We start from the raw sequence: 27,398 nt of genomic DNA, 5'->3' as shown, positions 1-27,398 counted from the left end.
ATCTAAATGTTTATCACAAGTTTATTAGTTTTTAATCACACGTAAAAGATGTGATCTAAATGTTATTAATCACACTTAGAACGTGTAATTAAAAATGACAATTTTTAATCACGTCTCTAAAGATCACACTTTAACAAAACTTAAAAGTGTGATTAAATAACATAGATCACACCAAAAAAATGTAATCTTTATCTGTTTTTATAATAGTGTGTTGTGGATTCACACTTATATAAAATATTTGATAAAAAATTTAATCGAACTTTTGAATCTCTATACAACAATGTTACGTATCATACAAAACCTTTCATAAAAATAATCATAAAAGTTTTGTAACTCTTAAATTACATTTAAAATAAAATGTCACACACTAATAAAAATAATTCAAAAATCATAAATCTTTCATTATCATTTTCATGAAAAAAAAATTTCATAATGCCTAATTTTTCTCATCTCTATATTACTCTAAATTATAAACGGCTGAGACTTGAACCCCTTATTTACGGACAACCAATTGGAATCAACCATGTAAGCAACGAGGTGAGACCGACAATGATTATTTCCCTCGCAAACGCGGCCTTACCTCTCTACTTTGTTCTTTTTCCCCATTCCGTCCATTACCACAAACAAACACTATAAACACCACCGACCCCCATTCACACAAACTCACTGTTGAATATTGGCTACAGATTCTGGCCATGTGATGGAAAGTGGCAGCCAGCTACATGGTGGGGAAGCCATGAGGCCATGTGAGTTGGCCATGAGGCCATGAGAGAAGCCATGTGAAGCTTCAATCTGGAAAGCCACCGAAAGCACAACAATGGACTGGCAGCCAGCTCATTTTCTTGCATTTGTAATCTCTATATATAGAGAAACTAAGGAGAGTTGAGAATATAACTGAGATGCTTAAAGAGCAAAGAGAGAGAGAGAATTACAGAGAGTGTTGTAATTCTTACCATTTTGTTCAATATAGTGAATCCGCTGCCCGTAGACGTAGGCGACTTGCCGAACCACGTTAAATCTTGTGTGTTATTGCTTGTTTGAGTTCCCTGGTATGCCCCCGATCCGCAACAATTGGTATCAGAGCTCGGGTTGCGAAAAATCGAATTTTTCCCGAAAGTGCCTAGATTTCGAAGTGCTCAAAATCCACTTTTGACCATACCAGGAGGAAGAACTCCCCGAGAGGAGTCCAGAACTATAAAGCAGACACCCAACGGAGGCCGGACACGCTATCACGCGCCTCTGGAAGTTGGCGCGTGAGGCCCAGTCGTTGCACGCGCCCCCACGCGCCGTGAAGAGAGTCGGCGTGTCGGCCCAGTCTCACGCACGCGCCGCACGCGCTTTCAGAGGTAGACGACGCGTGCGTTCACGCGCAGACACGCGCCGCACGCGCCTACGCCAGCCGACGTCATCAGCCGATCGAAGCCGAGCCGTTGAGCCGGAGCCGCGTTGACCAAGCCTGAGCCGCTGACCGAGCCGCTGACCGAGCCACTGACGTCAGCCAGACGCCAGCCGAACCGGAGAAAAATCTGGTGCTTCTCAGGCGCACCAGATTCTGCAGATCTGACCCGTCCAAAGTGTTTTTGCCAGATCGGAGCCATTCGGAGTCCGTTTTTGACGATCCAATAGTGCTTCCCAACTATTTGGAGTATTCCGGACACATCTGTACGGTCAGTTTTTTGAATTGAAGTTTCTAAAAAATGACAGAATCTAGATCAACCGAGTCCGTAAGTAATTCAGCCAGTGCAAGCACTTCTAGGCATTGGACCCCGGTGTCCCATGCCAAGTTCGAGGTAGAGAAGTTCGATGGAAGCAGCAACTTCGGCATGTGGAGATGCGAAGTTAAGGATATGCTTGTCCAAATGAACCTGCACTTCACTCTGGGAGACAAACCAGATGACCTGGACGAGATAGAATGGGAGAGGGTGAATCTCCTGGCCTGCAGTTCCATCCGACTTTGCCTTGCAAAAGAGGAGAAGTATGCCTTTACAGAATATGATATTGCGAAGAAGCTTTGAAAGGCGCTGGAAGATAAGTTCATGACAAAGAGCATTGAGAACCGGCTCTACTTGAGGAAGAGGTTGTTTCGTTTCGACTACATTAAAGGTATTTCGATGAACGAACACCTAAATAACTTCAACAAAATTATTACGGATTTGAAGAATTTGGATAATCAAGTTGGTGATGAAGACAAAGCACTGTTATTGTTAAATTCCTTGCCTGACTCGTATGATCATCTCACTACTACTTTACTGTACGGTAAAGAGAAGATCAAGTATATTGATGTTGCAAACGCCTTGGTGAACAATGAGTTCAGAAGGAAAGATAAGTCTGCAAACAGGGACTCAACATCCGAGGCATTAACAGTCAGAGACAGAACAAATAACAGAAGAAATACAGGGCGAGGAAAGTCTTGCTCAAAATCAAGGGGGAAACCTTCAGACAAAAGACGTCTTGCAAAAGACGAGTGTGCAGCTTGTCGCCAGAAAGGGCATTGGGCAAAAGATTGTCCAAATAAAGACAAGACAGAAGAGAAGGTGAATATTGCACAAGATGGAGATAATGATGAAGGAGGAGCCTTCACAGGTTCATCATATGGCCAGTCTGATGAATGGATAATAGATTCCGGATGTTCATTCCATATGTGTCCTAACAAGCAGTGGTTCTCGAGCTTACGAGAGTTCGATGGAGGAGTTGTGCTGATGGGCAACGACCAAGCTTGCCAGACAAAGGGGATTGGAACAATTAAACTGAAGATCCATGATGGAACAATCAGAATTCTTGAAGATGTACGGTATGTACCAGATCTAACCAAGAATCTCATCTCAGTGGGAGTTTTAGACTCCAAAGGTTACAGAGTAACCATGGAAGGTGGAGTCCTTAAAGTTGTTCGAGGAGCATTGGTTGCAATGAAAGGTACTCGACAGGGAAATTTATATTTCCTAGATGGCTCTACAGTCACAGGGAGAGTGGCTGTCTCCACCAGTTCCAGCTCAGAAGATGATGCATCAGACACTTCCAAACTTTGGCACATGCACCTAGGGCATGTCGGTGAAAAGGCTTTACAAGGGTTGGTAAAGCAAGGCCTGTTGAAAGGCGCCAAGACGGGGAAGCTTGAGTTCTGCGAGCATTGTGTATTGGGCAAGCAAACAAGAATCAAGTTTGGTACTGCAATTCACCGTACCAAAGGGATTCTAGCCTACGTCCACACCGACGTATGGGGTCCTTCCAAGATTGCTTCGTTGGGAGGTAAACACTACTTTGTGTCGTTCATTGATAATTTCTCTAGAAGAGTTTGGATTTATACAATGAAACACAAAGATGAAGTCTTAGACATCTTTCTTACGTGGAAGAAGATAATTGAGACCCAGACAGGCAGACTGATCAAGAAGCTCAGATCTGACAATGGTGGAGAATATACATCAGATCCCTTCTTTGAGGTTTGCCAGAATGCAGGGATAGTGAGACATTTCACAGTTCCTGGAACACCGCAGCACAATGGAGTTGCAAAACGCATGAACCGCACTTTGGTGGAGAAAGTCCGGTGTATGCTGTCACAGTCTGGATTGAGCAAGGCATTTTGGGGTGAGGCATTGAACTATGCTCGTCATCTTGTCAACAGACTACCTACTGCAGCATTAGATGGGAAGACTCCCATGGAGGTATGGTAAGGAGTCCCAGTTACTGATTATGATCAGTTACGTATCTTTGGATGTCCAGCATATTTTCATGTTACAGAATCTAAGTTGGATCCAAGAGCCAAGAAAGCCATCTTCTTGGGCTTCGGTGACGGTGTCAAGGGATACAGACTGTGGTGCCCTGAATCAAAGAAAGTTCTCATCAGAAGAGACGTTACCTTTGATGAGTCTGCAATGCTGAAGCAACCAGATCCTCAACAGAATGAGGAAGCATTGAAGAAGTCAGTGCAGGTGGAGTTTGAGACTCCAGCAAAGACTAGTCAGCCAATCAACCATCCTGAAGAAGTCTCAGAGGATAGCTCTGAAGAGAGTTCAGATGAAAATGAAGATCCAGAGGCTCCGCAACAATCAGAACCCATTGCAATCAGGAAAGGAAAAAGGGTTACTAAGCAACCCAGTTGGATGACCGATATGGTAGCCTATGCACTTCCAATCATTGAAGACAATGTTCCTTGCACTTTCAAAGAAGCCGTGCATAATGCAGAAAGTGTCAAATGGAAGGAGGCTATGGATGAAGAGATCGGGTCACTTCACAAGAACCAGACTTGGGAGTTGGTGCAACTTCCAAAAGGTAAGAAAGCAATTGGGTGTAAGTGGGTTTACACCAAGAAGGAAGGCATTCCAGGCAGAGACAACATCATATTCAAAGCTAGATTGGTAGCTAAAGGCTATGCTCAGAAGGAAGGAATAGACTACAATGAGGTATTCTCACATGTTGTGAAGCACACGTCTATTCGCATCTTGTTAGCTTTGGTTGCACAGTTTGATCTCGAGCTCGCCCAACTCGACGTCAAAACTGCCTTCTTACATGGAGATCTTGAAGAGGAGATATACATGTCCCAGCCAAATGGTTTCAAAATTGCTAGAAAAGAGAATTGGGCCTATAAGCTGAACAAATCGTTGTACGGATTGAAGCAATCCCCGAGACAGTGGTACAAGCGATTTGATCGGTTCATGATGGAGACAAAATACACAAGAAGTCAATTTGATCATTGTGTATATTTCCGTAAGCTTCCCGACGGTTCCTTCATCTATTTGCTCTTATATGTAGATGATATGCTGATTGCATCTACGAGCAAGGTGGAGATTGACAAACTCAAGACACAATTAGCAAGGGAGTTTGAAATGAAGGATTTGGGAGAAACAAAGAAAGTTCTTGGCATGGAGATCAAGAGAGACAGGAAGAAGGGCACGGTTTGTCTGACACAAACCCAGTATCTGAAAAAGGTGTTAGACAGATTTGGCATCAATGGGAAAACCAAAGCTGTAAGTACACCATTGGCCCCTCATTTCAAGCTTAGTGCTTCGTTGTCTCCACGCACAGAAGAAGAACGGAAGCATATGGCACAGGTTCCATATGCAAATGCAATTGGTGCATTAATGTATGCTATGGTTTGTACACGGCCTGACATCTCGCATGCTGTGAGTATGGTAAGCAGGTATATGCATGATCCAGGAAAAGATCACTGGCAGGCAGTGAAATGGATCCTAAGGTACATACATGACACGGTCAATCTGGGATTGAAGTTCGAGAGAGATAACCGACTCGGGCAGAATTTGGAAGGATGTGTGGACTCAGATTATGCTGGTGACTTAGACAAACGCCGGTCAACAACAGGGTATTTATTTACGCTTGCTAAAGGGCCGATAAGTTGGAGGTCAACGCTTCAGTCAACGGTGGCTTTGTCTACTACAGAGGCAGAGTACATAGCAGTGACGGAAGCCTTTAAGGAAGCTATTTGGCTACATGGGTTGATTGAAGACTTGGGAATTGGTCAGAAGCACGTGAGGTGTTTTGTGACAGTCAGAGTGCCATTTGTTTGGCAAAGAACCAGGTTCATCATGCCCGCACCAAGCACATTGATGTCCGTTTCCATTTCATCCGAGAAATTGTGAATGAAGGGGATATTCTGCTTCAAAAGATTGGTACTGCAGATAATCCGGCCGATATGCTCACAAAGGTAGTTTCTGGGATCAAGTTCCAACATTGTTTGGACTTGGTCAACATCTCTTGGAACTGAGCACCTTCGGGTGCATGGCAGTGTTGATCGATCACTATGTTGGATAAGAGAATCCTCGCCAAGGTGGAGATTTGTTGAATATTGGCTACAGATTCTGGTCATGTGATGGAAAGTGGCAGCCAGCTACATGGTGGGGAAGCCATGAGGCCATGTGAGTTGGCCATGAGGCCATGAGAGAAGCCATGTGAAGCTTCAATCTGGAAAGCCACCGAAAGCACAACAATGGGCTGGCAGCCAGCTCAGTTTCTTGCATTTGTAATCTCTATATATAGAGAAGCTAAGGAGAGTTGAGAATATAACTGAGATGCTTAGAGAGCAAAGAGAGAGAGAGAATTACAGAGAGTGTTGTAATTCTTACCATTTTGTTCAATATAGTAAATCCGCTGCCCGTGGACGTAGGCGACTTGCCGAACCACATTAAATCTTGTGTGTTATTGCTTGTTTGAGTTCCCTGGTGTGCCCCCGATCCGCAACACTCACAACAGATTCTTCCATGGAATAATTACTGCCATGGAATCAAAAATTGTAAAACCGCTCAAAAACGCCAACACAAAAAATCAACAGACTGAAAAGGAAATTCGAAATGAAAAGTAACGAAGAACAGAACAAAGTAAAATCAAACCCAAGAGACTTATTAATTGAGAAGTGTGTTCTGCAAATTTCAAAACCGGAAATTTGATTCGAATCTAATCTCATCTAGAAATAAAATCAAATATGCAATTGATTTGATCAAAATATGTTTCGGAACAGGTATGCTATGTTTGGTTGGGGGAATTGGGGAGGGATTTGGAAAGGGAAAGGGAAAAGGTGTGTGAAATTAGGTGAAATGTAAGTATATTTTATTCACATTTCACCTAACTTTTCCCTTACCCTTTTCAAATTCCTCCTCAAATCCGCCAACCAAACACAGCGTTAGCGTCACTACCAATAGAAAAGCTGTTGCAGGCGCAAGATAGGAGGCGGTGGTGGTCGGTGGTCGGTGGTCGATGTTCATGGAAGCAGGGACGGTGGTTGGTGATGGTTGGGGAGAGCAGGGATGGTCACTGACGGGTGCTGAGCGATAGGGAATGCAATTCGCTTCATGATGCTGGGACAGAAACCAGAAGGGGGTGTTTGGCGTGGATTATAGGGTGATTATAAGTCATTTTATTTTAAGAATTTGTATAAAATTGTTTAGTACCGTTTTTGTTTATAATTTTTTAGGTAGAAATAGTTTAAATAAATTGAAAAATATTGATTATTTAGAAATTGAAAAATAAATATTTTTTATTTTTTATTTTCTAATTATCAATTTTTTACTTGCAATAAATTATACTAAACTGGATCAAGGGAATGGGGAGGTAATCACGTGAGGGAGAGAATAAACTTTTGAGATCACGTGCTATACTGTTATTGATTGTCCGTAAATCTAATGTTTACGTATGAAACTTGATCTCTAACAAATATGTTTTTTTGCTTTTTTGATTCGAAAGTTAATTTGAAAATTAAACCATACGGCAGTCTAATTTTGTCAAAAGTTTACTTGACTTAAATCAACCGACTGTTACGGCAGTCTAATTTTACTTGACTTTTCACTGCACATTCTTCATACATAATATATGATGATGATTACTAAATTTAAAGTACGAAAAATTATCCAGTAGGATTTGGATTCCCTCATAATCTTGATGAAGCAGAGGATATTGTCTGTATTTACAGGCATGTTACAATAATCTAAATTGTTCAGGTCACAAAGTCAATCATTTGTGAAGCTCACATGCCTCCACCAAGGATCCTCTAGAGTGAAAGTTTTTTAAAGTTTCCTAGAGTACTATATTGTGTGGTTGAGATTTACTAGCAAGTCACATCAAAAAAATTGATGTGACTTGCCAGTAAATCTCAACCATACACTGTAGCACTTTAGGAAACTTTAAAGAAAAATCACTCTAGAGGATCTTTGCTCATTGGCCTCACGTAAATGAAAGGTTTAGACGTTTGTGCCGTGTCATAGGCAATCTTAAATAATTTTTGTAAAAAAATTAAAATTAACCTAAATGGTTCTCATGTTGGATTGTTCTCTAGTCAGTCTTGTAGATTGTTGTTTTACACAGTTTTCTATAAGGAAAACATGGAATTTTGTTTTGATTGCTTATATCTTGCCTTGAATTTCGGTGCACACAAAATAATTTTGATAAAAATATAATATTTTTCACAAAATAAAATAAAATTTCTAATTTATCAAAAAAATAAATGTTCAATTAAAATATTGTGCAAATTGTACATCAGAGCATCCAACGTCCAATTACAAAAACCAAACATAATATAATTATTTTTTATTGAAAGTTGTTTCATAAATCCTAAAATTCGAAGCGAGACAATTCAAGTATTAATATTGTAGAAAAGGAATTCCATATGCCTAGTTGCATTAATCTTTAAAACTGTAGTTTGATCTGAATGACTTTAATCATTTGATTCAACCAAATTTTGGAACATATTACGAGTATATTAAATTTTAAATGTATAAGACTACATGATTAAAATTGTTAAATTATATTGGTTTTTAATACACATGTGATCTCTACAATATGACATATCAAATAACAGTAGTTCAACATTTTCACACAACTTTAAATTTTCATAAAAACTATTATCAATATATAAAAGCATAAATTGCGACAAAAGCAAAACGTTGCCCAAAATCCTAAGCAATAACCACTTAATGCCGTCCATCGATGGCTTCTCAAAAAGAGTCATTTCTTTCTCAGGTAAGAAACCCTAACTAACAAGTTTCCTCATAAAAGCAAATTCTTTTCACAAAAGGAAGAGTGAATTAATACAAATAAGTTACATGCAGGTTGATCATTTCTTGTCCATATCATGGATCATAGATTGTTTCTTATTTTGTCTACAAGTGTAACTCCCCCTCAACCTCCTTATCACCTTTAATCCTAAGGTGGGACCCACTCATCCCCTTATTTATACTAACTGCATTGGCCACACTCCATGCACATACCTGCCTTCATTTTCTTACAGTTGCTTGCATTTAATCTCATTCTTCCATATAACCAAACAGTTTCTCTTCTTTATTCCTCAATATCCTCTATTATTCATGGCTCTCTTTCTCTCTCTTCTTCTCATTTTCATGTTCCCTTCAAGCAATGCACAGGGACCACCTTCACCTGGCTACTACCCTAGTTCCAAAGTTGGTTCCATAGGGTTCAATCAAGGGTTCAGAAATCTTTGGGGTCCTCAGCACCAAAATATGGATCAGGGCTCATTGACAATTTGGCTTGATAGAAACTCAGGTGAGGTCTTACAAAACTTAGATTATCTTCCATCTCATGTGTTCATTTTTCATATCATATATTCAATTGTCTTAATTGTTTTTAATTCAGCTTTAGGGCCACAATTAACATAATTATTTTTGTTGCCTTAATTTCCTAAAACAGGAAGTGGGTACAAGTCTCTTGATGCATATCAATCCGGATACTTTGGTGCTGATGTCAAAGTTCAATCTGGTTATACAGCAGGAGTGATTACATCATTTTATGTGAGAATTCGATTCAAGAAATCTTCCGTTTCCAAATTTATCTATAGTCTTATTTCAAAGGGTAAATTACAAATACAACCCCTAAAGTTTGCTTAAAATACGAATTGTTTCCTGTGATTTGAAAAATTACAAATACCTTCCTGTCAGAATTTTTTATTTAACAGAATTAATTGAAAAAATGAAATTTCTAACTGTTCACCTATACAATAATAAAATAATCTGAATTATTAATTGAAATAAAATTTTAACATTATTAAAAACTGTTTATTAACTTGATGATTCATTAATAAAATGATTTATTTGTTATGAAATTAGAAACTTTAAGGGCATAATGTAATTTCTAAAACCATAGGGATAATTTGTAATTTAAGTAAATCTCAAGGGTGTGTTTATAATTTACCCTATTTCAAAATACTCACTACATGCACTATTTGCACATGTGGATCCATCCTCTTGTCTCAGAGATCAATTTTATAACTGAATTTTATAAGATGCTCAAAAAATGAAATGTTTAATAAACAACTCAATAGTTCCCCTCTAAAAATAAATAAATTTAAAAAAAAAAAAAAAAAAAAAAAAAAAAAAAAAAAAACCTCATAGTTGTGAGTGATTTTGAGACTAGAAATTGAGAAATTTGAAAACAAATAAATTTTTGGGTCTAAAAAAAATCTCTTCATCTCTCTATTTAGTTACTATGTTTAGTTTGTGGAAGTTAAAAATATTAATAACGATTAATGGCAGCTTTCAAACAACGAAGCACATCCAGGAAACCATGACGAGATTGATATAGAGTTTCTGGGAACGACACCGGATAAGCCTTATGTATTGCAGACGAATGTCTATATCAAAGGAAGTGGAGACGGAAACATCATAGGAAGAGAGATGAAGTTTCATCTTTGGTTTGATCCCACACAAAACTTCCACAACTATGCTATTCTGTGGAATCCCAATGAAATCATGTTAGTATTTCACTTCCACAAAATACCAATTCTCTCATTCTTTACACACATATAAGTACTGCTTTTCTGACTTCAAATTTTGTATTTTCTTAACCATATGATGAATTGGGAGTCCGTTGGGAACAATCCGACAGGCCTTAAATTTCATGTGACACTGTTCATGTGTCATACTTTACTACACTTCCAATTGTACAATGACGTGTGGGAATGCATTGACGGCATAAAAGACCAAAATTTTGAATTGGGCCTTGGGGGATAAAGACAAAATTGTTGTCGACTAAAAAAAATGGAAGTTTCAACTTTAGTTCTCATCCATGTATATTTGTTTGACGCATCTGGTAGTGACGGAATAGGAAGAAGACTATAGGAGGTTATGATTTTTTTGTTTTTGTGAAAAAATTTATTTATTATTAACATTTTAAATATATATATATATATATATATATATATCTTATTTTATAAATAAAATAGCCTCTCAATATAAAATATATGTATTATATTCTTCTATCATCTTCAGGGCTGGCCTTGAGTTTCCGGAGGCCTAAGGTGAAATAATTTTTTGAGGCCTTTTTAGATATTTATAAAAAATAAAAATAAAAATCACTTTGCTTGGTTTAGAGTTTTCAAAAATAATTGTCTGAGTTTGTCATTCATATTTATATATATATATATATGTATTTGGTAACGTTTTTAAAAATATATATATATATATATTATAATTTTTAAATGCATCTAAATTAGATATATCTACAAAATAAATAAATAAAAATTGTGTAAAATATTTTTTAAAAAAATACTAAAAAACACATAATTGAGCCATAAAGAGAGAAAAAAAAAATAGGCTACACAAAATTAGGCTAATGACTAATACATATACATATATTTTATATTTTATTTTTTTAATTGGACTAACAACTAAAACTTATAAATATTTTTTAATTGAGCCTTTTATCAATTTGGCCAAATAGATTTTTTGAGCCCCCTTTAAAATGGCTTAAATTAATTAAACAGAATTGTGTTATTTTAAGTTTTTAATATAGTGCAAGACTAAATTTGGGACCCTTTTTTGGCCTAATTTTTTGGGCCCTAGGCACAGGCCTCACCAGCCTTAGCCCAGGGCCGGCCCTCATCATCTTATATTCTCTTTTTATTTTCTACCCAATTTTTTTTTTTTAATCTTATTAGAGATTACTTTTATAATATTTGAATTTTTTTTATGTGTACATATAGTTTATATATCGTATTATATATACATTTGTGTTTGAATATATGATAAAAAAAAATTTATTTATCTTTAGCTCCTCTCATAATAAAATCCTGATTTTATCTCTGTGCATGGTATTGATATGAGAATTTTTTATTTTTTTATTGTATTTATTTTTTAAATAAAATAATTCATCATTATTGTTTATAATTTCATGAATGTTACACTCATATCCTTTTAATTGGATATTATATATATGAAAATTCTGTTTTATAAATCATTTTCCAAAGATTTGTTTTTAGATGTATGATGACATGAATATGCACAATGATATTATATTTTATATATATCATGTGGTGCCACACAAACCTTGTCTGCTTCTTTCACTTTCCTCTTTTACCTGTAAATATCAAATAATTTTTTTTTGTTTGTGATCTGATTTTCCAGATTCTTTGTCGATGATGTCCCAATAAGAAGGTACCCTAGAAAGATTGATGCAACATTTCCATTAAGACCTATGTGGGTGTATGGATCGATATGGGATGCCTCGTCCTGGGCCACCGAGGATGGAAAATACAAAGCTGATTATCGATACGAACCTTTCATCGGTAGGTACAACAATTTCAAACTCGGTGGTTGCAGAGCTGATGGCCCTGCCTCATGCCGCCCTCCGTCGGGGTCACCGGTGGGCTCTTCTGGGCTGAGCAGCCAGCAGTATGCCGCCATGGAATGGGTCCAGAGGAACTACAAGGTGTATGACTATTGTCATGATCCAAGGAGAGACCACAACCTCATACCTGAGTGTTAGGGATCCTACTCATATGATACGTGGTGCGCCACTTTATTAGTTGGAGAATACATGATCATTTTGTCTCTACTTTTTGACGAAGGGACTGTAAGAGGGTTAGTAGGTCTCATAGCGAACTTGAGTGTTGTGGGACGAACTAAACCTCTTACAAAAAATTAAACCTCTTAGAAAGAAGTATGACTCTTTGATAAAATGATTATGTATTTCTTTGCTATTATGCACACACAGAACTACATAATAAGTCGGACCTATTAGATAAGGTATAGGGTATTATTAAGGTTTTGGTTATAAGTCACATATTGGGCTTTTCAGTTATGGACAGTTTGTTTGGTGGGGGTGTTGTGATGGGTCCACTTGCCAAGAATAGATGGAAGAGTGGTTGAGCGTCCAAGCCTCCAAGATTTAAAGGTGTGTTATTGTTTTGTTTGTATCGTTCCCGAAATGTATTATCAAGTAAGTGTGTAATGTGTGTGTGTGTGTGTGTGTGTGTGTGTGTGTGTGGGGGGGGGGGGGGGGGGGGGGGGGGGGGGGGGGGTGGAGGGAGAGAGAGAGAGAGAGAAGAGTGATGAATGACAACAGACTGATGAGAGAGTGAATGGGTATTGAGTGTTTCGTGATGACACCAAAATATACAAGATGAGATTTATGAATTGTATCTATTTACTATGACATCAAAATGAAGCATAAAGAAGCTATTGTCTAATCACCTCTGGTTGGATCTTATTGGGATATTGCCAAATTTGACAATGGCAAAAATGATTTCAGTCTATGCTTTTGGTGTGAAAAGCCAACACTTCTTCATAATAAACTATATAAGATAAGATTTATGAAGTGTATCTATTTACTATGAGTCTATGACATCGAAATAAAGCATAAAGAAGTTATTGTCTAATCACCTCTTATTCGGTAGTTGCCAAGTATGACTATGGCAAAAATGATTTGAGTACATGCTTTTGGTGTGAAAAGCCAACACATCTTCATAATAAACTATATAAGATCAGATTTATGAAGTGTATCTATTTACTATGAGTCTATGACATCGAAATAAAAGCATAAAGAAGTTATTGTCTAATCACCTCTGATTGAATCTTATTGGGTAGTTGCCAAGTATGACAATGGCAAAAATGATTCCAGTTTACGCTTTTGGTGTGAAAGCCAACACATCTTCATACTACAATAGTCATCAAGAAATTAGTCACCTTATAGAATATATAATCTTGTATAGTCATATCATTTCTTTTCCTTCCTTGTTTGATTGTTGGATTGAGCTAAATGATTTTCTTTTTATTTATAAATAATTTCTTATCGATTGATTGAAAATAAAATAACAATAATAATAATTGAAATACAAGCTTTAATTTGATTTAGTTTATAGATATCGGATAGAGTGAGTGACCAATCCTCACCCCATCCTTTCCCCAAGGTGATGTAGCCTTAATAAATATAAATAAATAAATGAAGGCTCATAATAATATAGCAATTTTAAAAAATAATAATAATTTATGGGTCCATGAATATGGAATGCTTTGGGCCCTGAAGGCTCGATATCCCATAGCTTTCAATGAGATTGAAGCTTTCCCGAAAACAAAAGTGAATTACAAAATTACATATATTTAATAACTTTATCTAATATATGTTCATTACAATAAAATTAAATTTTTATGTATTGTAATGTATATTGTAAAAACTCTTTTACGACATGCAAACAAATGCCGCTATATGACACATCGTAGAAAATTGAGCATCATTTACGACATGCAAGTAACATCGTAAAAAGTAATAGATTAAACATTAATGACATACTTTGTATATTGTATATAATTTTTTACGATATTTTTGTCATGCCATAAATCATCATATTTCCTATGGCATAATTTTGCATGCCGTAGAAGGTTATTTTTAATATGTTTATGACATACTTTGCATGCTGTATATAATATTTTACGACATTTTCTTGCATGTCATAAATCATCACACTTTTCACGACATAATTGTGTATGCCGTAAAAGGTCATTTTTAATATATTTATGACATACTTGTATGTCGTATATAATCTTTTATGGCATTTTCTTGTATGTCATAAATCATTACACTTTTTATGACATAATTTTATATGCCGTAGAAGATTATTTTTAATATATATATATATATATAGAGAGAGAGAGAGAGAGAGAGCAAATTCAAAGTTTATTATATGAATAAACTCAATATATGAACATATGATATCATTGAAATCCCCATTTTAGTACTTGAAAAGCAAATTACAAGATCAAATCACAAATTATATGTACAAATAAAAGTAAAAAGATTATACACAACACAAGTCAGTCAAGTCTAATTCATTATTAGGAGTAGTAGAGAAAGGTAAAGAATCAATTAACTTGGCCACTACAGAAAGTCCCTGCCCCAATACCAATGGTAGGGATTCGAAGAGCAGATGTTGCAGTGGCAGAAGCAACAAGTGCAAGCACACATTTCAGAATAACAGAAAAGTACCCAGTTTCCTACAAAGCCAGGGCAAACTCAACAACCTACAGAAACCAAACCAATTTAGCATCACAACACTAAACTAAATTATACAAATTTGTGTGTTAGCATATTTGATTATATATGAAATTATGAAGTATTTATGTTTTTTTTTTTTTTCCAGCAAAAATTATGAAGTATTTATGTCATGTATGCATAGTAAGGAGAGATTTTGACTTTGACAACAATAGCAATATTCTTTCTCTTGAGGCCTAAATCCTCCAAGAACACTGATGGCTTGAGGAGTAAGCCCCACATGTCCTATCATTGCAATTCCAGCCTGTATACCCCTGCAACATTTATTATGTTTTTATTGTGCTCCCCTAATTCAACTTCAAAATATCAAATTCAACATCAATTCACTCCACACTAAACCACCAAAAAATCATAAGAATCTTGAAATGCAAGCGAAAATCAACAAGTAAGAATCAAAAAACAAGAGCTAAAGAGAGAAGATACCGTGAAAACGTTCTTCGAAGAAGACTTCGACTGAAGTGATCGCGATGAGACAACCTGAATACATAATTTAAAAATTTTGTCATGACCAGAACTTACCAGTTAACAGAGCTTTGTAAGTAGCCCCCTTGAATCCCGCTTAACAGAGCTTTGTTTAGACCAACCACATCTTGTTCTACGCAACCAAGGTATTGACCATAAGTTACTGTTTAATTGGTAACACAACACAAACAGCTAAAAATAATTCCCTTCCCAAAGTGAAGATAATTCCTTATCCAATTAACATCTGTTCATTATTCACTTCACGCTCAAGTGAATAACAAAATGTTCAAAAGCATAAAGTTACAGACGAATTCCTTCAAATCATTAACAAAACGATGAGAAAAGTCAAAAACAAAGAACTTCTGTAACAAATCTCCCAAATAAGGTTGTAAAAAGTTGACAATTTAAATCTAATTAACAAACAAATTCTAAAAATTGCATAACAGTAGCTCAAAGACTACAAAAAAATTTCTTTATTATTTTAGATATGATTCATATGAACATATGTCAAATAAATAAAAGTATACATAGCCAAATTATCAAACTACACTATACAAATTCGTTAGATGAACAATTGTTTTATCATCAAACCTAAGATAGTAGTATGAAATCAACCACATACCAAGGATGATAACTAATGATATTCTTACATTTGTGATATAGCGACCCCGGTCTTTTCTCTTTAAATTATTGTATCCGGACTTAGGTTCCGTGGATCCTGTCATTACTTATTGGTTGTTGTTGTCCTTTAATCTCTTTGTATTTGAAGTATAGGTTGTGTTGGGCGGGTCTGTTACAGGTTGGTTGATTTTAGATGCCAATAGGTGATGCCCAGATTTTGGCCTTCACGCTCGAGCGGAAGTTTTAACGCTCGAGCGGTCCCTTCGTTGTTGCTTCTCCGCTCGAGCGGGAATTTTGACGCTCGAGCGTGATTTTCCATCTCCCAGTATTTTACTCTGCAGTTTTTCCGCTCGAGCGGTAGTTTTTACGCTCGAGCGTGATCCCTTGTTTTTGCTTTTCCGCTCGAGCGGGGAGTTTGACGCTCGAGCGGGTGCCAGCGCCTGCAAAACTTCTGGAAGGGTGCAATCGACGCTCGAGCGGCTTTCTTCACGCTCGAGCATGATTCTGTGTCTTACGCTCGAGCGGGGCTTTCTACGCTCGAGCGTAGAGTCGATTATATCAGTCCGTGATTTCACTTTTTGGATCACTTTTTGACCTACTTTTCCTTCATAACTTTTTAAAAACCGCCCCTGGAGTGTTTTTATCTCTCTCTCTCCCTCTACACACCTTCTCTCTTTCGATTGATCTACTTAGAGTGAGTTTCTACCTTAGATCCTTTATTAAAAAGTTAGAGTGAGTTGAGGGCTTCGTTTTAATCTGAGAAACTTGGGATTTGGAGCACGTTGGTCTTTGGTCTTCATCTCCATCTTCTCCATACGGGTTATTTTCTTCGAGGTAGGGATTTTCCTACTCCATTTTATATGCTTTGTTCTAAGTTTGGTATTTTGATAGGTTGGGGACACTTTGAAAATTTTGGGAAAAAAACCCTAGTTGAATTGCTAAATTGATTTGAGTAATTAATTTAAGGAAATTGGGGAATTTGGTTAAATCCATGAAATTGAGGAATTTATTGATTAAATGGTGTAGTTGGATAATATAAATCACTCGCCTATTGAATTGTTGGTATATTTATTTTTCGAGTCTAGAAATAACTGTTTTGGGCTATCGGTGGAGGATAGTCGTGCTTGTTGTAGACATTGCATGCGGATTAGGGAAAATTGAAACTAATCAATTTGTTAAGTCATAAATTTAGACTATTGAATTAATACAGAAATTACATGTATTGATTGAGCATTGCATATGCATATTGTTTGGGAGGAGATAGGGGATGTACTCCACGGTTTAGGGGAAGATATGGGATGGACCTCTAAACCGGATTTTGTTTGGGAGGAGAAAGGGGATGGACTCCATTAGCACCATTTTTATGTGTGCTTATTATATTGAAGTGTTTTTACATGATTATTGATACAGCACTAAAATGTGTATCAAATGGGAAGTATGAAGTGTTTTGATATGAGCATGAGTCTCATTTGTTTTGTTGATATTGGAAGTAATGTGAATATGATATATAATTCACTGTTGTAAGTTTGGCCAGGTTCTGAGCCATGTTGATGGAAAGTGAAATGTGTCTTAGACATTAGTGTCATGAGACTGTTTAATGATAAAATTGATTATCTTGGTTAACCATCTATTGAATGCTATAGCTTTATTCAATGTTTATATTTGGTTTAGTATTTTTCTATTGGGCTGTGGCTCACCCTTTATGGGAACATCATTTTCAGGTTCAGGTGATAAGCTACCTCCACGGACTTAGCCTGGAAGGATTTGATGTTTGGGATTTTGAAGACTTGTCTTTAGTTATATGTTTTATTTTGTTATTTTTGAGATTTCATGTAAACATTCAAGCCTAGGGCTTAACTTGTAAATGAGTTAGTACTCATCCTTTTTGTGTCCAAGTGTTAGCTTGGAAAGATGTAAGCCCTTAGGGCATTTATTTTGATGTTGCAGGATGTTACATGTGATGTCTTTCAATAAGAATACTCTGATGAATAACTCAAATGATTCGTTTTCTTTTATAAATGCATGTTAATGTTATGGTTATTATGGGTTTATTTTGAGGGCGTGACATGTGAAACCCAATTATGTCTACTGATACTAGTGGTAAACCCGTGCTATGCACGGGATTGGTTTAATAATGTGTAAATTTTTTAATAATGCATTAATTTCTAAATTTACTCATAAAATTATAATCATAATGCATAGAGATCATTTTTTCAAATTTCTTAAGTGAAGACAATATTTCAAAACAAATATTCATAAAATATTTAAATCCAATTGAGTTATTTTTCTTAAAACAATAAACTTGATTTCTAACTAATGAAATAATATATATTAACAATAAATAAGATGTTTCTCAATAAACCTAATGTCTAAAACATATATATGCTAAAAAAAAACTAATAATAAACTAAATGTCATAAATCAAATCTATCTATATTTGATAAATTAAAACTCAATCGATGTCGCCCATCATGTCCAAATGTTTCAAAAAGTACCTGTAAAATAAAAAAGTGTTAACATTTTTTTGTTATCATTTTTTACATACAAACAAACTTTAAAAAAAAAAAAAGATATATTACCTTATGAGGAGTGTTGATTTAATTGTCCTCATTTTTGGGTTATTGCTTCACTTCACTCTCTTCACAACCATTATTTTGTTGTTAATGCTGCTGCTGTTCTTCCACTTTAATATTTTCATTACCAATGCGTTGCTCCACTTCATCCAATGCTTGTAAACAAATCATATCATTTTCAATTTCCTCCAACATAACTATCAATGCTCTCATGTCTGGAAAGTCCTTTTTAATTTTTTTATGAATTTCTTGAATAAGCCATGAGGTTGGAAGTGTGTTAACTATAGCATGAACTAATATTGCAATGTGGGGCTAAAAACCTTTTTTCCTAAGCTTATAAAGCACTTGCTCTTTATGTAACATATGCTCTCGTACCGTTAAATTTGGAGTCATCCGCGCTTGCTCAAGTTCAATCCATAGAGGATGAACATCACGCTCCTCCTCCATTAAAGCATCCATTAAGTCTGAGGCATCTTTGATTTCATGCTTGTGAAAAATTGTTTCCTTTACTTCATTCCAGCTCGATGGTAAAAGGTCTAATATTGTTTTCACCAATTTTTTTTCACTTATTTTTTTTCCTAATTTTTGCATTGCTCGACATATTTTGATTTTCCAATCAACAAAATTTTCTACCGGTAAGCCCTCTTTATGTGGTACAGTTTCAAATTCATTTATGGCATTTTGCATCACCAAATGATCACTACGACGCAAATTTAGAGGAGGCCGCATATTTATTTGCACAATGAATTTAACACATTTAACATACAATTACATAATGTTAGTCAAGTTGTTTTTAATAATAAACCACATTAATTATTATTTGAGTAAAATTTATAATGATTAAAAAAAGAAAGATACTTAATTATAAAATAAAATAATTGTATGAATTAAACATAGTATATGTACAGACAATTAAATTAAATATGAACATGTAAATTTCAAATGCAACATATGTTTTCATGTATGAAATTACTTATTTTAAACAATCAATATATGAAGAGAAATAATAAAACAATTGTTTCTAGGAAAATGAAACACATTTGAAACTCTTGAACAAAATTATTGATCAATGCCACTAAAAACTTCTATGTAAACTACATTTTTGGTGACATCATTCCGTATGCCTTGTTTATTAATAATCAACACCTTTAAGCCTGATGGGGAGGTGACACGTGATAGAGCTACATACAGCTGGCCATGAGAGAAGATTGGATTCGGAAGATAAAGGCCCACATTCTTCAAAGTTTGCCCTTGACTCTTATTTATTGTCATAGCAAATGCCAACTTTATTGGAAATTGCCTTCTTTTCATTGTAAAAGGAGCATGATTTTTGGAAGGTGTTAAAACAATACATGAAAGTAGTACTTTCTCACCAACTCTAGACCCTGTAATAACTCTAGCTTCAATTACTCGATTTCCCATCTTATCAACAATTAATCGAGTGACATTGCATAATCCCAAAGATTGGTTGACATTTCTTAGAAGCATTATTGGTGTTCTAACTTTCAACTGCAAACAATGATTTGGAAGTCCTGGTAAATTCAAAGAATGCAAAAGTTCAGGAGGGTTCATGTCTTGAACATTGCTCTCACTTTCTGTTGGACACAATTTATCGGCGTTGTTAAAAGTTTTCATCTCTCCAGGAAGCATCGAAAGCATAATAGAATTGATTTCATCAGCATCACTATTTTTAGGAGCTAAAATGCCTCATTCTTTTAAGTACGACATATCCTGATATTTATTTATGAAATCAGGATAGGTGGCATCGATTAACTAGTGCAAATCTCTTTCTCCATTTTTTATAACAAATTTTTCTGGTATCTGTATCCAATTAGGTTCATAGCCTTCACTAAATGAGCTTTCCATTATTTTCCCTTCACCAACCAATTTAATCCACTCTGCAAAGTCACGTAATTCATGACGCGTAAGATTAGAAATATCTTGTGATGTAACACGCATATTTCTGGTAAGATGCAAAACTTGACAATGCTTCCAAATTGTTGACTTAGGTAATAAAGCTTCCACTGTTTGTTCACGCCTACCTCTAGGTACGACAAGCAATATTTGTCTAAAGTCACCACCAAGCACAAATGGTTTTCCACCAAAAACCCTATCCCCTGAACAATGTTCTGTATTTTTCAATATGTCCCTAAATGTACGATCAACAGCTTCAAAAGCATGACGACTAACCATTGGTGCTTCATCCCATATAATTAACGACGCCTTTTGAATTAACCTTGCCAATTTGTCCCTTGATTTATTGAACAACATGATGAGTTATCAAGGTCAAGTGGAATCTTGAAACGAGAATGGGCAGTTCATCTCCCGGGTAAGAGCAAAGCTGCAATACCTGATGATGCAACAAAAAGAATGATCTTCTTATCGGATCAAAATTTTGCAATTAAAGTGCTCCATAAATATGTCTTTCCAGTTCCTCCACTACCATACACATGTAACGCCCTCAAAAACAAAACGTTAAAGCCCATCAACATAAACATGCATTGGTATAAAAGATAAACATTCTTCTATTCATCAGAGTAGTTCCTTACAAAAGTATTACATGTTAACAACAAAAGCAAATGCCCTACGGGCTTACAGCTTTCTAAGTCAACACTTGGTTACAAAAAGAGAGTGCTAACTCAATACATATAAAGCCCTTGGCTTGAATTTACACGTAATACACCAAAAGAAAATAAACAAAACAATCCGCCTGCCTCTAGCCTCCCAAGCTATGTTCTTGGAGGTGGCATGCTACCTGTACCTGAAAATGATGTCCCATAAAGGGTGAGCCACAGCCCAGTAGAGATATGCTAAACACAGTATGAGCAATGACTAAGACATTAGCAATTGATAAATGTTCAATTTTCATAAACCAATTCATAAACCATTTCATAAACCATTTCTTATCAATTTCACAATTTCCATCAACGGCTCAGAACCTGGCCAACCACTTATATGAGACAAAGACTCATATTAAACATTTTCCATTTTACAATAGATGAACACACTGGTTATGTCAATATCTCAACAGATAAGCATACAAGCTGTATCCACATTTCAACAGATATGCATATTAGCTATATCAACACTTCCAATGACAAACATATGAGCTGTATCATCACTTCCAAAGATAAGCATATGAGCTGTATCAACACATTTTCTGACAAGCATATGAGCTGTATCAGTGGAGTCCATCCCCTATCTCCTCCCAAATAACATTCGGTTTAGAGGTCCATCCCCTATCTTCCCCTAAACCGTGGAGTACATCCCCTATCTCCTCCCACACACACAATGCATATATACACAAAGGTCATATACACAATCAATCAATACATAACGTTAATGTATTCTATCAACCGTCATACTCTATGACATGTCCAATTGATTAGTTTTAGTTTGCCTAATCATCATGCATTGTCTACAACAATCAAAACTACCCTCCACCGGTAGCCCAAGCAATTATTTCTAAACAGATAATAAAAGCTCCAACAGATAAAATATCGATGTTTTCAAAAGTGGGTGATTAATGAATCTAACTCCACTATTCAACCGTATAATGAACCGATTTCATTATTTCCAACTCAATTCTATAAGTTTACAATTTTCCCAAATTAATTATGCCAATTAATTCATACAACAAACTAGGGTTTTCTATCCCATTTCCCAATATTGACCCAATGGCCTAATATCAACAACCAACAACTATATCATCACTTTGAAACCCAAAATACAAGTTATGAGCCCAAAATCACAAAACCCTTTTTACACATTTTGAAACCCTAAGTCCCAAAATTTCCCAAGTTCAACACTTTATCAAAACAACTAAAAATCTAGGTCAAAGACCATAAGAGTGAGTAGGAATCCCTACCTCAAAAGATGACAACCAACGAAGAAGATGATGAAAACGAACTTGCTCCAAACCACGAGTTTCTCGGATCAAAAGATAGCCCTCGACGATCAACAACCTTTTTGCAAAGACCAAAGGTGAGGAAAACACCCTAGCTAGATCAATATCTAGAGAGAAGTCAAGTTTTTAGAGAGAGGAGCTCTCAAAATGGGTTTTAGAAAAAGTAAGAGAGAGAAAGAAAAGTAAAAAGTGATTTAAAATCACCCAGCGGATAACTCATATACGCATGACCCACTCGAGCGGAGAACACAACGCTCGAGCGCCAAGAACAAAAATCTGGACACGCTCGAGCGCAATCAGGCCCGCTCGAGCACCAAGACACAAGAATAAAGCACTTCCGCTCGAGCGCGAAAACCAGTCCGCTCGAGCGTAGATTTCCCCCTCCCAGAACTTATACCCAGAAAGTACTACCCGCTCGAGCGCCAACAAACCCGCTCGAGCGTAAAAATCACACCTGCAGAAGTTTTACAGGGACACGAAAAACTGGGAGTGTGCAATCCCCGCTTGAGCGCAAGAAGACCCGCTCGAGCAGACCGCCTAAAAACTGGGCAACAAGGAATTGAAACCAAGGCCTAACCAACCTGTAATAACCCTGCCCAAAACATCCTAAAACTCAATCAAGCGGAATTAAAGGACGACAACAAGATAAATACAACTACCAACTTCACGGAACCGAGTCCGGAATACAACAGAACAGTAAAGGGACAACCGGGATTGCTATAACACAAAAAAAAGTCCCCATGATGAGTGGAATAAGCTTCCATTATGGTGTTAAACACTTTCAATTGGTCATCATTCAATCCCACATATAAAGATTCGAAAGATTGCATTTCTGAAATGCTATTGTAGTTCAATTCCTTCCATATGAGCCTATTAGTAACCATTTGACCTGATCGATATGATGGTAGTGGCATCGGAGGAAACTCTTTAAGAGACCTTCCATTCTGATTTAGTATGTGCTCAACTTCAAGCAATCCTAAATTTTTCAATTCACATTCTTCGAGACTTATGTTGCCATCCCCAATTTGCCTTTGTACCCTATTTTGTAAATCATGAGTAAGGTCAAACCAATGATTCTCCCACAATTCATATGCATTTGTAACCTCAGAAAACATTAGCATTGAGCAAAACATATTTCGCAGTTGAGCACCTGATGCCCATGTTGAGGCTTCTGTTAAAGCTGTGTCCTATTCATTATCATCGTCAAGTAAGCCAAATGCAAGGCATGCAGATTTAAATGTTGGGTGCACAATGCCATTAACGGTTCTAATATCTTCATAACATTTTGCACCTCAAACCTTGGTAAGCAGCATACGTAAATAATATCGTTCACCAGAATTAGGATGTGCATAATACAATCTACCTATGCATATTTGTTGTTGCCTCATTTTCCATTTCTTCTGTTTCTAGTTCCAAACCCATAAGCTAGGAAACTCTTCATATGTTAATGTATTTGCCTCTACATGATCTCTGTTTGCTTGAAACCACCTTGTAAACATTGTCTCGTGAACCCCCGGCTGATTAATAATTGACGAAATGTTATCTGTGTCTCTAAATAGAATAGATTGTTCCCCAGGTAGATGGTACTGCAACCGTTCAACTGAAGGGTATTTCTTTTGCAATTCAAACTCAAATATACACCAGCAACTTTCAATTGCGGAGATATATCGACAATCTAAGTATTGTTTTACCTTATCAGCCTCTCTATACCGACTTTGTCCATTGATGTTAAGTCGATTAACATTATCTTCAATTACAACCGTTGCACGATCAGGACCTTTATGTATGTACTTATATAAGTACTTGATCAATTTGATGTGTGCATAATGCTCAATATTGATATGGGCATCATACAGTACAATAAGATCACGGTTGTATGGAATAACCCATATGTTGTCAATTTCAAATCCATTAACCATGTATTTTTTCTTTGTATCCCTTCGCCTATAGATAGCAAATCCATTTTCATCAATACTCGTTTCACTGCAAAAATTCTTCGGATAATGTTTTGAACATTTTCTATTCACCATACAAGGGGCATTAGGGTTAGCATTGCCATAGGGACCATGTATCATGCACCTCATCACTGTTTGAAATGCTAATAGATCCTCATCCTTATCAGGAATTTCAGCACAAATTATATCATCAATTTCCTCTGGCGATTTTATCTTGTCATCTGCTGATAATGTCAAGATAATGTGCGAATGCGGTAATCCTCGCTTTTGAAATTCGATGACGTGAATATCTATTCAAGAAAAAATAATATTATTTGTTAACTTTAAACTAAATTTAACAAACCTAATTGACTAGTTCAAATAAAAACAAACCTGTAATTATTTTGCCAAAGAATTTTCGGTTCTTGAAATATGCCATCAGTTGTTTCAATTTAATTCAAAAAACTCTCGCAAGTATATCTGATATATCCTCTGTGCGTTGATTTGGAATGCGCACTACCTCCTGTTGAATTTCTGACCAATTTGGGTTACATGCGAATGTGACAAAAAGGTCAGGAAATCCCATCTTTCGACATATTGCGATCGCATCTTGGTAATGCTGAACCATATTTCGTGGGCCGCCTGTAAAAGATGATGGCAGTATAAATCTCCTAGCAATGGCTGATACATCACTGTCACCCGCAGTCACAGCATTTTCTAAACCTCTGTACAAATCAATCCACAACACATTCTGTTTATGCCTACTGAAGTTTAGTCTATCTTGCTCAATAGCTGCATAACAATCAACAACAAATTGTTGGAACAAACGTCCCCCTTGCAATAGCGTTTTCCCTTCTCCAACTCGAAATTGAAGTCTAAATGCATAAAACTCTCTCATTGACACTCCTCGTTTGTTGTTTGTACCCAGAGTAAAACTTATAGACCTTCTCCATTCATCAATCCCATAGGGAAAAAGTAATGGATATTGAAGTGGCATGTATGAAGGATATGTTTCATTAATCCTTTGTAAATGTCCATCTAATTTTCTAACAATTATGTCACGATTTGTAGTGCTTTCAGACCCATCACCAACAATTAATGCAGCAATTTCAGTTGTAGTGGGTCTAGTGTACTGTCTCCCATCCCTCGAACTCAAAATGCGAATATGCAATTCTTGAGCACCATTCTCACGAATCATGTCTCGAGCAGTGCGAAAAATTGATACATATGGATTGATGACATTCAACATTGACTGTAAACCTTCTAATGTGGGCGTATCAATTCCCGATGTGCCACCACACCTATTCATAACGTCCATTCTCTTGTGAATTTCATGCTCAGTGTCATAAATATAGAGTTGTGCAAATTTAGGCCTTGTTTCAGGTTCCAGTAGTAAAGAACCAATTTTATGAAAATTTGCTCCACTAATACGAAAAACATAAGGACCCCTTCCATCTAACACTGACTGATCAATTTTCCCACCCATGGACGTGAAGGATAATAGGGAGTTATATGTCCTTATGTGTTCCCTGAATCTCACATGAGTAAACTGTTGTTGTAAAAATTCAGGAGTTTCTGGCAATAAAGGCAACATCACTTGTCCACTTTGACAACATAGACTAAATTTTGGTCGACTCAATGGACTATCTCTTACTTTTTCCTCCATCCACATCATTGCTTGACATCTAGAGCATGTTACTGTTCTTCCACCAAAGTTTGAGCGATTAGAAATTTTTCTCCTTCTAGAACGTGTGGTAAATGTACTACCTGAAATTATTTAGATTTAGATTATAATTATGAATTTCTATTGTCTGTAAGAAATTTGTATAGAGTACATAGTTGGCTAAATGTTTATTACCAGGTGGATGTGCTCTACTTGAAGTTGGTGGTACAATATTAGGAGCTCGCACTTCTGATTCATTTGTATCTAATTCATTAGATATAGGAATCTAAATTCCAACATGACTAACATCAGGAGCATTGTCATTATTGCGACTCCATGTTTGTCTGAAAGCACCACGTTGCATTCTTTTGAGTCTCAAGGCTGTGATCCTCAAATGTCGATTCTCCTTTTCTATTTTCCGAATGCGATCCTTTAATGTAGGATCATTACGATCATATCGTGTTAAAAGTAATCTTCTTCTTGCCACCAGTCGTGCCAACTTGGAGGAAAGATATTTTCGATATCGATTTTCATATTCTTTATCAACACCTAATATATAATATAAGATCATATTATTATTTTTGTGATTCTTAAAAGATTATTGAAAATGTGAAGGTCTCACTAATAAGATTGTAAGAAAATTTGAAATGTAACATTATTGTGTAGAAGTCAATAGATTACCACTATGATGGACACTACTTCGTAATCTTTTTAAACACAAAACGAGGGTTTTCAAACGTTGAGCCTCCTTTTCTATATTGAGAAGACGAATCTTCAAGGTTGGATCATTACGATCAGAATGCCGTGTCAAAAGCAATCTTCTTTTGGCTACCAATCGAGCCATCATGGACTTAAGTCGTGTTTGATTAATTTCTCGATTAAAAATCATATCCATCCTAAATAGAGTATTAAGTTGAAGCTTATATAACTCATGCTATTAGTTTATAGTATAGATAATGACTTAAGGATGTGTAACATATGACTTTCATATTAAAAACATGATAATCTATAATTGTTTGTAGTTAATTTTACACACTAAAATGATTAACTCCTACATGATAACATCTACTGTAGAATCCATATAAATAGAATGTATCAAAGATCTAAAATCATGCAGGTTATATATTTATTATATATGTAGATATGATAGTCAGTAATTGTTTCTAGTCATATTAAAATCTGCTAAAAAAATCCACAAACATGGTAGTCTATAATTGTTTGTAGTTAATTTTGCACATCGAAATCATCAACTCCTACATGATAACATTTGCTATAGAATTCATAAAAATAGTATGTAACCAAAGATCTAAAAATTTGTAATTCAATTTCAAACCTGGAAATGTCAAATGGTTAACCAATTGTTGCTGATTTATCTGGAATTTACCTTAAGTTTGCTTGTCTTATTCTTCAATAGAATTCAAACTGGAATACAAAAGATAAAGAATACAAAATCTCATTAA

At 36.0% G+C, this 27,398-nt stretch overlaps 3 protein-coding genes across 3 annotated transcripts; 1 reads left to right on the top strand and 2 right to left on the bottom strand.

The window, feature by feature from the left end:
* The first annotated feature begins 8,560 nt into the window (after positions 1-8,560).
* Positions 8,561-12,919, top strand: LOC114289634 (putative xyloglucan endotransglucosylase/hydrolase protein 32). Its single transcript, XM_082905404.1, has 5 exons — positions 8,561-9,000; positions 9,145-9,245; positions 9,987-10,204; positions 11,856-12,694; positions 12,757-12,919. Exons 1-4 carry the CDS (start codon positions 8,805-8,807, stop codon positions 12,214-12,216), a joined length of 876 nt encoding a protein of 291 aa, XP_082761530.1. The 5' UTR covers positions 8,561-8,804; the 3' UTR covers positions 12,217-12,694; positions 12,757-12,919.
* Positions 12,920-19,493: 6,574 nt separating this feature from the next.
* Positions 19,494-20,084, bottom strand: LOC114287738 (uncharacterized). The gene has a single exon (XM_028231180.2). It carries the CDS (start codon positions 20,082-20,084, stop codon positions 19,494-19,496), a length of 591 nt encoding a protein of 196 aa, XP_028086981.2.
* A 123-nt stretch (positions 20,085-20,207) lies between these two features.
* LOC114287735 (uncharacterized) lies at positions 20,208-25,761 on the bottom strand. Its single transcript, XM_082905081.1, has 3 exons — positions 24,828-25,761; positions 23,830-24,586; positions 20,208-20,685 (listed from the first exon to the last, which is right to left on the bottom strand). Exons 1-3 carry the CDS (start codon positions 25,759-25,761, stop codon positions 20,208-20,210), a joined length of 2,169 nt encoding a protein of 722 aa, XP_082761207.1.
* Between the last annotated feature and the right edge of the window lie 1,637 nt (positions 25,762-27,398).

This window comes from Camellia sinensis, chromosome 14 (genome assembly GCF_055761805.1).
Source record: "Camellia sinensis isolate YWXY chromosome 14, ASM5576180v1, whole genome shotgun sequence".
Lineage (NCBI taxonomy): Eukaryota > Viridiplantae > Streptophyta > Magnoliopsida > Ericales > Theaceae > Camellia > Camellia sinensis.
This window is presented reverse-complemented; position numbering and strand designations above follow the sequence as displayed.

What these genes read in the sequence shown, in the direction of transcription:
- LOC114289634 (XM_082905404.1), top strand. Translation starts at nt 8,805, where the DNA reads ATGGCTCTCTTTCTCTCTCTTCTTCTCATTTTCATGTTCCCTTCAAGC. An exon ending in TTGGCTTGATAGAAACTCAG is followed by an intron (nt 9,001 to 9,144) that starts GTGAGGTCTTAC and finishes TTCCTAAAACAG; the next exon opens with GAAGTGGGTACAAGTCTCTT. An exon ending in TGGAATCCCAATGAAATCAT is followed by an intron (nt 10,205 to 11,855) that starts GTTAGTATTTCA and finishes CTGATTTTCCAG; the next exon opens with ATTCTTTGTCGATGATGTCC.
- LOC114287738 (XM_028231180.2), bottom strand. Translation starts at nt 20,084, where the DNA reads ATGCTTCCTGGAGAGATGAAAACTTTTAACAACGCCGATAAATTGTGT.
- LOC114287735 (XM_082905081.1), bottom strand. Translation starts at nt 25,761, where the DNA reads ATGGGTGGGAAAATTGATCAGTCAGTGTTAGATGGAAGGGGTCCTTAT. An exon ending in CCTTTTTGTCACATTCGCAT is followed by an intron (nt 24,587 to 24,827) that starts GTAACCCAAATT and finishes TTTCTTGAATAG; the next exon opens with ATATTCACGTCATCGAATTT. An exon ending in CACGAGACAATGTTTACAAG is followed by an intron (nt 20,686 to 23,829) that starts GTGGTTTCAAGC and finishes CAATAAATCAAG; the next exon opens with GGACAAATTGGCAAGGTTAA.